Source organism: Hyalella azteca, unplaced genomic scaffold, assembly GCF_000764305.2.
Source record: "Hyalella azteca isolate HAZT.00-mixed unplaced genomic scaffold, Hazt_2.0.2 contig11796, whole genome shotgun sequence".
Taxonomy (NCBI): domain Eukaryota; kingdom Metazoa; phylum Arthropoda; class Malacostraca; order Amphipoda; family Hyalellidae; genus Hyalella; species Hyalella azteca.
Window position 1 is genome coordinate 59,691 of NW_025941780.1, and position 11,273 is coordinate 70,963.

The window sequence follows — 11,273 nt, forward strand, 5'->3', positions numbered from 1 at the left end:
GATTATATTAATGCAATCTAATATTATATTCGAATTTTAATTGCTCAGTATTTAAGCGACAATTTAAACATCAGTAATTATACAAATGCCGATTATACCCTTAAAATTAAATTTAATACCCTTAAATACCGATTAATGTACATCGAAGTGATTCATCGGAATGGCTAGCAACTTTATTGGTCTGTTGTGAATACATTCAATTAAATATAAAAAATGTATGTCTTTGATTAATATTGATTGATTGCGAAACGATAGATCCCTGGCGAAACGTAAATTCCAATGAAATCTTCTGATCAGACCCCTACTATATAAATTTAAAGCTAGGTATACATAAATATTGCTGGTTCTAGCTCAATCAAGGCCCAAAAGGGTTCAACATTTCAAACCGACAAACTTCTTTGGAAAATGTTCCTTAGCGCAATGTCGAGCTCAGCGAGTGTCATCTTCTTATATTGAATTTTCGATGTCATAGGAAGTTTAGGAGCGGTTGGGGAAGCAATAGGACTCCTGAGTGTGTGAGCTGCATCGCATCGCTGACACGACGAAAAGTAGATAGCCGGTTGATTGATCGGTTGAGACGGCGGTACAGGACCACACATAGCGGGCTGGATAGCCGATGGGTTGTTCGGTTGAGACGACAGCAGCGGATGACACAGATTAGGCTGGATAGCCGGTGGATTGCTTGATGGTAACGATGTTACAGTATTACACGTTGAAGACAGGATTGCTTCATTAATGTTTACGTTGAGCAATTGTCCACGCTTGTACTTGAGAGGTTGGAAAGTCGGTTCATTTGGTGAATTAGGCTCAGAATTTAATGTAGTTTGTTGCATAGAAAATAGATTGTTCTGGTAAAATGTCTCTCCATAATTGATTGCAGTGGGTTGGACAGTAGGTTGATTGCTTGGATATAGCAAAGACCCAAATTGACCGGTTGAGACGGCAGTACAGGATCGCACATTGCGGGCTGGATAGCCGGTTGATTAATCGGCTGAAATGGCGGTACAGGATCGCACATAGCAGGTTCGATAACCTGTGGATAGTTCGGTTGAAAAGTTGGTACAATTTCGCACATAGCGGGCTGAATAGCACGTGGATAGCTCTGTTGAAAAATCGGTACTAGATCGCACATAGCAGGTTCGATAGCCGGTGGAAAGTCCAGTTGCGACGATGGAATTGAATCACATATAGCAGGCTGAATAGCCGGTTGATTGATCGGTTGAGACGGCGGTACAGGATCGCACATAGCCGGCTGGATAGCCGATGGATTGTTCGGTTGAGACGACAGCACCGGATGACACAGATTAGGCTGGATAGCCGGTGGATTGCTTGATGGTAACGATGTTACAGTATTACACGTTGAAGACAGGATTGCTTCATTAATGTTTACGTTGAACAATTGTCCACGCTTGTACTTGAGTGGTTGGAAAGCTAGTTCATTTGGTGTATTATGCTCAGAATTTAACGTAGTTTGTTGGATAGAAAATAGATTTTTCTGGTAAAATGTCTCTCCATAATTGATTGCAGTGGGTTGGACAGTAGGTTGATTGCTTGGATATAGCAAAGACCCAATATTGTTCATTGTAGGCTGAAGAGCAAGATTCATATTTGAATTGGAACACAATCCAAGTGGGTACATGGCAGGTTGGATTTGTGGATTAAATGCCTGGGCAGAATTGCACACATTGTGCTGAGCAATCGCTTCACAGCTTGGGAATGGCGATGGTTCGGGATTGTGTATAGGTTGGAAAATTGCCGGTTGATTGCTCTGATAAGACGATTGTCCATAATTGAAAATATTAGGCTGGATCTCTGGTTGAATGTTCGGGATGGATGATGGGCAAGAATTAAATACTGACAACCGGATAACACTTTGATTGCTTGGGTTGGACGGCGGCTCAGGGTGTTGTATAGAGGCCTGCATTGCAGGTTGATTGCTAGGATAATACGTGGACATAGTATTGCACGCATTGAACTGGTTGACTGGGGGATTCATTTTCTGGTAAGAAAATGGCTCAGTGTTATGCAAATTGAGCTGAATTGTCGGTTGATTGTTCGGGTAAGACTGCAGTCCAGGACCGTGCATCGTAGTTTGGAGCGTCGGCAGAGTATTTGAAGGAGATACAGACTCAGGATTGTATATTTCAAGTTGGATCGCCGATTGAATGGTCGAAGGAGATGTCAGCTCACGATTGTAAGGCACAGATTGAATCGCCGGTTGATTGTTTAGGTCTGGTAATGGACCAGTTATGTGCTCGGTTGGTTGGGTTGCCGGTTCAGGAATTGGAGGAGACGATGACCCAAGTTTATATGTCTCAGGCTGGATCACAGGTTGAATAATCGGAGGAGACGTCACCTCACGATTGTAAGTGACAGGTTGAATCGCCGGTTGATTGCTTGGGTATGGCAACAGTGCACGATTTTGCCCTGGATAATGAATCGTTGATTGGTTGCTTGGGCACGTTAACAATCCAAAAGTACACAACTCGGGTTGGATTGCCAGCTGAATGAGCGGAGGAGACGAGGGCCCGACATTGTACTTCATGGCTAGGGTTGAATGTTGATTGTTGATTGACATGGATCCAGAATTGTGTGCAAGGGTTTGGATATTTGATTGAATGCTTTGACAATGCGCTGGCCGAGGATTGTACGTCACTTGTTGATTTTCCGGTCGAACATAATTGTAAGGCGACGGCGTAAGATTGTGCGTAGTATGCTGAATTGATTGTTGAAGCATCGTTTGATTGTTTGGGCAATGAATTGGCACATGATTACACGTCGACGGTTGGATCGCTGGCTGCTTGTTTGGATAGTTCACTGGCCCAGAATTGCAAATCATGGGTTGAATGGCCGGTTGAATACTAAGAGGAGATGATGAATCAATTGTGTAGATACCTTGTTGCTGGATCACAGGTTGAATGCATGGGGGAGAGGAAGACCCAGGATTGAAGGTTATAGGTTGACTCGCTGGTATATTGTTTTGGTAAGGGGAGGGTACAGGATTATGCATGTTGGGTTGAACCCTCGGTACAGTTCTGAGGCCAGGCACCGGCATAGGATTGCATGCCGACGTTTGGATTGTTGGTCGATTGTTTGGGTAGGACAACGGTCCAGAATGGCACGTTAGAGGTTGGACTGTGGATTGAATGCCTGGAAGAGATGGCAGCAAATTACTATGTGTCGAAAATTGTACCTCGTTTTGATTTTTCACATATTGCGGCGTACCCAAATTGGACGTCGACGGTTGAATCTCATCTTGATTGTTCACATATTGCGACGAGCCAGGATTCCACGTGGAAGACGAAAGTTGGATTGAAGGTTGGTTGCTTGGATAATACAACGGCCACGGATCGGACGCCTGGATTGGCGGTTGAATGCTCTGGTTATACGAGAGGCCAGGGTACGTAGTGGGTTGGGTTGTCGGTTGAATACCTGAACAAGGATAATGTCCGGAGCTGTTCATCGGAGGCTGAATTACTGATTGCATGCTTGGGTAACACGGCGGTAAATGATCGTACGTAGCGGGGTTGGTGGTTGATTGAACGATTTTATGACTGTATGTTGCGGTTACGATTGCTGGTTGATTGCCTGGGTGCGGCGATAATCCAGGAATAAATGTCATAGGCTTGATCGCCGGTTGGATGCTTGAAGGATATACTGGTTCAGGGTTGTTTGCAACAAGCTGGAATGTCGATTGAATTGTTTGGTTTATAGGCGGGGCTTGCTTGGACAATGAGCAAGGCAAATCACTTGAAACAGTCAGAGTTGTCGGGGCCATTCTCTTCTCACTAATTGAATTTTTTGAGGTATTTACAGATATGTCTGATTGAATATAACAAGAATCTTCGTTCTCAGGTTCAAGTTCGTTCTTAGGTTCAAGTTCGTTCTCGGGTCCAAGTTCGTTCTCGGGTCCAAGTTCGTTCTCGGGTCCAAGTTCGTTCTCGGGTTCAAGTTCGTTCTCGGGTTCAAGTTCGTTCTCGGGTTCAAGTTCGTTCTCGGGTTCAAGTTCTTTCTCAGGTTCAATTTCGGTCTCGCATTCATACACGGTTCGCAATTTCGAAACGTGCAAGAAAAACTGTCCTTGAAAAACTTTCCTTAATTTTATCACACGAGTCTTCTCTTTCATTCCAGTTAAAAACTTCACACTGGATCCTTCCTGGTCAGACATAGGCGTAAGATTCAAATTTTGTGCTGCCAAAAACTTCAAACTTTTACTGAGCGTATCAAAATGATCACCATTGAAGTTAATCACGCCAAGGTCTCTCTGCTGTTTAAAAACAATTCACTAGCAACACGAGAAATAAAAATACGACATTATTCAATTCAGTTTCGATGTCCACAAGTCACTTCGTTCCACCGAGAAGGTTCGTACGAATGTCTCGCTTCACTCCCACTGAATGAATTTCTACACAACTGTGCCACCACGTTTATACATCCAAGACTCCGCCCAAATATCTTCAGCCAGGCGAAACCAAATGGCCCAAAATTTTACAACCATCCCTGTAACGTAGATTCAAGTCAATTTCCGCCAATCCACAGGTCATTTCTTTAAGTCGACATCTTATTGGTCTCACGGAGTATCTTAGTCAAGCTTTTACTTTCTTTGCTTTGACTTTATATCGTGCAAATGTTTAGCCAGCGCATGGATAAGCTCCGTTAAAATTTTAGGCTTTTGTTTCGATTAATCGAATTTCATGCAATTGAATTGGGGAAAATAGATTTAATTAAGAATAATTAAACTTATCCTTGCAGTTGATGAAAAATACCTATATCTTCTGACGCTCTATGTAACAGCTGGAAATTTCAATTAACCTTTGCTATATATTGCTCAATAAAGCACTTTTCTATCGACGGCATAGTGCATTCAAAAATATTTCTATTCATATTCAAAGCGGATTACACAAATAAGCAAATCATTAAAAGATCACAGGAAATTTGTTTTGCTGTCATAAGCGTAAAATGAAAATTTTTTTCATTTTGAGAACGCGAGAACGTATTTTAGTGCTAACAGGAGATACTTGGTTATTCGTAAACAAGCTCATCAAGCATGCTGAATTACTTGACATAAACACAATACAATAACAAGTATTCATTTGAACTATTCTAGTGGCTTTTTATTAACTGAAACACATGGATTAGGAAGATAGCGTCTCTACATATAAACGGCCATGCGAATCTAGGTACCTGGTGGGATTGCATATAGAATTCCACCCCGAATGTCAGTAATTTACTGTCAGAAAATATCAATTATTCGGATATACTGCATCTTTGGTATCATCAATGATACAGTTGCAAATTGGATTAAAAACCGTTGTTTTTTTGGAGTTTAATCATTGAAAATGTTTTTTTTAAGGACATGAAATGCTATATGTATTCCAGGAGAGGTTTTTCAACCTAATTAATTAATCATCTTCTGATTCAATTTAAACACTTTCAGCGTTATTTTTTCACATAAACAAATACTTGTTTAGTCTAGTAAATAGTTCATATTTTAATCTAAATAAACGTGTAATTACACTTATCATGTTCGCTATAATATTGCGCCATTAAACTAAACTATTTCACACCAGAAGTCATGAATGAACGTCACCAACGAGGTGGAAGGTTCAGTTAACACAAATCTAACACATCAAAATTCGTTCGTCATCCACAAGAGGCGGAGGGTCTCAAGTGTCCAGCTTTCTGAAGCTGGCAAGAAGTAAGCAGCGTTAGCATCTCACAGAGACGAGGTGAAAAATATGCTAGAGAAAGGAAAAGTTTTGTTGGTGGGTTGAAGGTAAAGAAGAAGTTGCACGTTGGCCGTTTGTAACACCTGGACTCAGTAATAGTTATTCAGTTTTAGTCTTCATCGTTTTCTTTCAGTTTCAGTCTTCTCTCTACCGGCGCTTGCTCTCCTGGGCCTATACTTTCAAAATTCGATATATGAATGTAAGTACTTATACGTTCTATTTTCTTGTCTACGATTGGTGGATTTTGCTTGAAAGGCCGTCAATGATTGGAACTTACGATCTCTTAACTTTTTTTGAAAGTATAGGCCCAGGTCGTCAGTAGTCTCTCACAACATACTAGAGAAAGGTGAAAACAACTGTAGCAAAGACACTCGTAATTAAGAGAGGTCGCTTACACGAGACGTTGGCCGCTCTTACTAGAAAGAAAGGCAAGAGAAATGTAAGGAATCCTGCCTACATAACAACTTAATCCCACAACTGAGATCCGCGGTCAGACACGGTAGAGTTCCGTGGTGGGACGCTCAAGAACAACGGTCCTAGGAAATCATATAGGACTTCCGATGAACACAGACACGCGTCAAAAGATCCCATGGGCAGTACCATGGATAAGAGAAAAGTCTTTACAAAGAATTTGGCATTGTGCCTAGAATTAGATATATTCACTTAACGAAGATTTACGAAGTAGAAAAGCAAACAATAATCAGAATATTTTATGACCATTACGAAATTGCAATTTTCGAAGCTCAAGAATGAAAACTAACCGAGGTTAATCTTTCATGACAAACGCTATTTTTGATTCCGCGTTGGCTTCTCTTCTCGTGGCCACTTTTTAATATGATAAATTTGATCTCTGATAACGTCTTGTCTCCAGTTAATTTCAGAATTCTTCACTGAGCGAACGCATATAAGTCTAGCATTTTAGCAGCTAAGCGAAAATTTGGCAATGAATCGCTCCAAATTTCCTTTTCAAGGAACTATTATTTTCTATAATTATTTTTAATTTGGTGATTATATATTTGTACGAATACCTTTACCGACTTCGTAAATCATGTGATTTTATAATAAAATACAGAAATTAATTAAGAACAGTAGAATAATTCATTATCATTTTCTCAGTCTATCGGCTCATGTTTTTTTTTGTGATGGAAGAATAGAGTAAGCATCGAAGAATCTATTCGAATCCAGAAACTGTGATATCTAAGAGGGACTTCATAACAAATGAGTAAGTCTAAAAATCTAGTGCACTGCACTGTTTATTGCGGATACTATATTAAGATTGGGAGGATCTTTTTCTACCTTTCTGTATCTGCTCTGAAGAGAACATCGATGGCTGATATAATGGTTCTGCATTAAGCTTAACGAATAATTTCAAAATCGTGTTATCTACTCGGATAAATTAAACAAACTGTCATCATTTTTTTAATAAAACAACCGAAATTAGAACCGATGAATGACTTTTAACTTCATAACTTCAAAAATCTGCTAAAATTCAATCTGTCTTTCCTTATTTCATAGTTATATTATTATTCGAATTTTCATCTTAATAATAGCTAACATTATTACAGATTATTACGGTAGCGCAAATGTTTGTGGTTATTTGCATTTCTATGTTCAAATTCATAATTTTATCAGCGTCTCTTCAAACTAATACGTACATCCGTTTCTTTGTAATAATACGCAAGACGTAAACTGAGGTCTTAACTTAATGCGCATTTTAATACTTCAATTATAGTTTTCATCTATAATAATTTTTCCTACTCTAAGCGTAAAAATTATTTCCGATTTGCTTCTACGGCTGAAGATATTTAATGATCCTGTCAGAGTTTAGCTTTAGAACTTTTATCTTGAGAAAGTTTCCCGTCTGCAAGCTATAATTCCACTGTCCGATTAAAACACAAAGGGTGAAGTGAACAATGAGTAAATTGGCTTCTTATTAATTCAGTAGGTAAACTCGAGCCTTCGATCTCGCTTGCTAACTTATGCATTAGAAATTAATAATTAATTGAATGGAAAATGCATGCATTTATCGAGGGAACTCGCATCTGCGTATGCAATCCAGTGAACGATACTAGAGTTTGTTAAAATTAACATATAAGATATTTTTTTCGCTTAAGAGTAAGTTCTGGAGAATTAATTTCTAGTTCTTTTGTTTACAGAAACCAAGAGTGAACCACTTTGTAGAAATTAAGAATAAATCTAAACAACATAAAATTTACAATTTGAAATTTTCACGCATGCATGATATGAGATATTTACGGTCTCGCAAAATTGTCACTATAATTAAGTAATGATTGCATTGTGAGTTTATATGATCATTTTATATGTGATTATTTTGTGAGTACATTAGAGTCATTTATAATTTACGTCAGAGTCTGGACAAACATAATCAGATAATTCGAATGCACGGAACGAATGATTGATAACCTAAGCATTTTTTAAAGTTCTCCATCTTGAGTAAAGTATGACTATAATATTGCTCGCACACGCTTTGAAGAAATAAACTAGTACCGTGCTGTCAAGTAGTGAAAATGTGTTGAATTTGATATTGTACTTGCACAATTTCAAATTGTTATGACATCCAAAGATCACGCTTACATCACGGAATAATTAAATCTTATATCAGAGGGATATTGTGAATAACATTCAAATAACTGAGCGATGGGTTCTACTTGAAAATTTTGCTAAGGCGATTCTGAAAGTCCCTGAAGAACGCCCTCTTTGTCTTTTTTCTTGACGTCTTCTGAGTGCCGTTATTTTGAGCAGCTGTGGATGACGTTTGTATCAACATTTTAAAGTCTGGATAAGAAGTGAAGTCTTGAGATGAGGACTCCTCAGGCGACATCGCAGTTTGATTATTTAAATCAGAAGATGAACTATGATGTTTCGATGAATAAATCGCGTAGGTTTCGATTGTTAAGTTTTCTTCAGCTAAACTTGGCTCTGACACTTCAGTTAGAATTGTGAGAGATGAATCGTAATCAGTTGAATCTGTTGTCGACACTGGAAGGTTTAACCTTGTAATGCCAAAATCAACACATGGAACTTGTTTAGGTTTAGTTGGCTGATAAGATTTAGGTGGAAAAACATCATCGTTCCTGTAGGTCGTGACGAAGCAATACTTTGATTTCCGACAGTTCCATCTTTTTTTCGGTATCCTACCCATGAAGAAAGCGTGACGTTCTTCTTCGGTGCTAATTTTTCGGGAGAGTGAAGGCTTAGGATTGTTAAAAGACGTAAACACATTCTGGCTTCGGATCACTTCACTATATTCTGGCAGTGACTGACCGGGCTGCAATCTTGGGATGTCGATGGTCATGTTTCCTCTTATTACTCTGAAAATCCTCATTTTTCGTCTGTTTAGCAGTTTACCTTCAGTGTGGTCCAACCAAAGTTGTTTCGTAACATCGATATGACGAGATGAGGCAGTTTCCATTGTAAAATTTTCGTATGAATCAACTCCACAAAATTTTTTTTGTGGTGAGTTCAGAGCAATATATTTATGAGAAGTTCCTAACTTCGGCGAGTGTTTTTCACGGTCGAATTCGGGGTTCAGAAGCAGAAATTGAATGAGATTAAAATTCACGTTATAGAATAGAAGTTTCAGCTCGACCAAGAAGCGGAGTACAATCCTCTGCCGTCTTACAACCACTGAATGCATGTGTCTAATGTTCAGTACCAATTTCTTCAGGCCAGTCGCTCCGCCCACAAAATAAGCCCGACGGTTCCTTGATAACATCCTGTTATTCCAGCCCCGTGACCAGTTCATCTTGAGTAGAACTATCCCTACTTATTTATCTGCAGTTTGATGGTCTAATGGAAGATCCAATACATTATTGTTTCCTTATCTTTTATTGTTAGTTTTCCGACTACCTCCAGAGTAACTATATCATTATTTTCCTACCCACAATTTATAAATTTCTCGCATGTGACATTTCTTTAGCCTGATGCACATTTTTGGTCACATGTGGCATAACTTTAAAAATTGAACAAATTTTGAAGAAAATATTCATGGCAGTAAAAATAATTCAGTTATCTCATCTTGAGCAAGCATTTTATTAAATTTGATTTAAAATTCGTTAAAAAATAATTGATTCAAGGAATTAAAATTCTAATTATTATTACACAGAATGACAATGTTTAGTTCAAAAATAAAATTCAAAAAAATTAAGTAAATTTATGGATTGCTTTCTTTTTTAGTCTAGGAATGCTCGATTCAATGAAAATATATGGCTGCAATACCTATCTCACTTTGCCTGAACTGTTAAGAGGGTTGCATTCTTGACTATGACACGATGACTAATATAATAGCTTGAAGAATAATTTATGTGGAATGGCTTTAATAACGTCATCCTGAAATCCATAATCAAAAGCATAAATACACTTATCGGTAATACGAGAATCTTACCAAATCGTTATCTACCAAGGAAAACCTCCCAATGTCCTGAGCCGATGAAATTGTGCAACGAGATTTCTTCCTCTTGTAAATTTTACTTCTAAACTTTTACTTGGGTTGCCCCTCCAAGAAAAATACAAGATTATACATCTTCGTCTTAAATCGCGTAAACATTTTTCTGTCTGTCAATAGTCAATCTTTCTGAGTCTATATTGTCTCGACTCGTCTTGCCGTCAAATTTCATTCAGGGCAGTGAAATAGTGAATAATTTTTTTCTAAATATTAATTGGAGCTCGAGATTTTTCAAATATTGGTAAGAAATCCTTAAAAAAAGGGTGTTGGAGTATTTTCAGACCGCCGTGGAGTTGCAAGCTTTATCCATGATCCTAATGTTTCGGTATAGATTTGTTTTATTATAGATGTAATAACCAATGTTACAATAAATTATAGAATGAATTTGATGCTGAATGAAAGCGTAGACGCTGCGTCATTAAGCATGCATATGTCCATAGCTTGTCACACAATTTATAATTCCGAACTAGATAAATTTTTATGAATTTTGAAGTTAGGCAAGTAGTCAGAGTTCATAAACAGTCGCAAATATAAACAAAATTAACAGCTTTCTCTGAGAGTTCTCGGAAACCTATAGCCCGAGAAATTAAGAAGGGTCCGAAACCCGCTATGGATTTGGCAGATGCTTTATTTATGGTGCCCACCTACGCCTGTTAACGCCACTGTGTTAAAAAAAACGTCGTACATTCTTCAAGTTGGGCCTGTCAGAGGATAATGATCTAGCTGCTCTTAGGACTTCTGTTCTAGAATATATTGGAACAGCTCAATATTGTACAAAAGATAGAACAATTCCTGTAACAGTTCGGCCAGTGGACTGGTTATAAAACGATCACTGTTGCCAATAATGCACCTGAATTCTCTCTGAACCATGGTTGCTTGACTCAATTGCAAATGTTAAACATTTTCAGAACATCTTCAAAATAAAGTTATTATCTGCATTTATTCAAGATCGTTTTAAGATTTAATCTTAGCTTCAGAAATCTAAGTATTTAATTTGAATAAATAGGTTAACAGTTAGAATTTTGTGAATAAGTTCTTTTTATATAACGACAATTTCATTGACTTCACTTGAATATATA

General features: G+C 38.2%; 1 protein-coding gene across 1 annotated transcript; it reads right to left on the reverse strand.

The window, feature by feature from the left end:
* Window positions 1–380: 380 nt before the first annotated feature.
* LOC108665280 (adhesive plaque matrix protein-like) lies at window positions 381–4,168 on the reverse strand. The gene is made up of 4 exons (XM_018152016.1): window positions 2,896–4,168; window positions 1,860–2,427; window positions 1,131–1,328; window positions 381–681 (listed from the first exon to the last, which is right to left on the reverse strand). Exons 1-4 carry the CDS (start codon window positions 4,166–4,168, stop codon window positions 381–383), a joined length of 2,340 nt encoding a protein of 779 aa, XP_018007505.1.
* Between the last annotated feature and the right edge of the window lie 7,105 nt (window positions 4,169–11,273).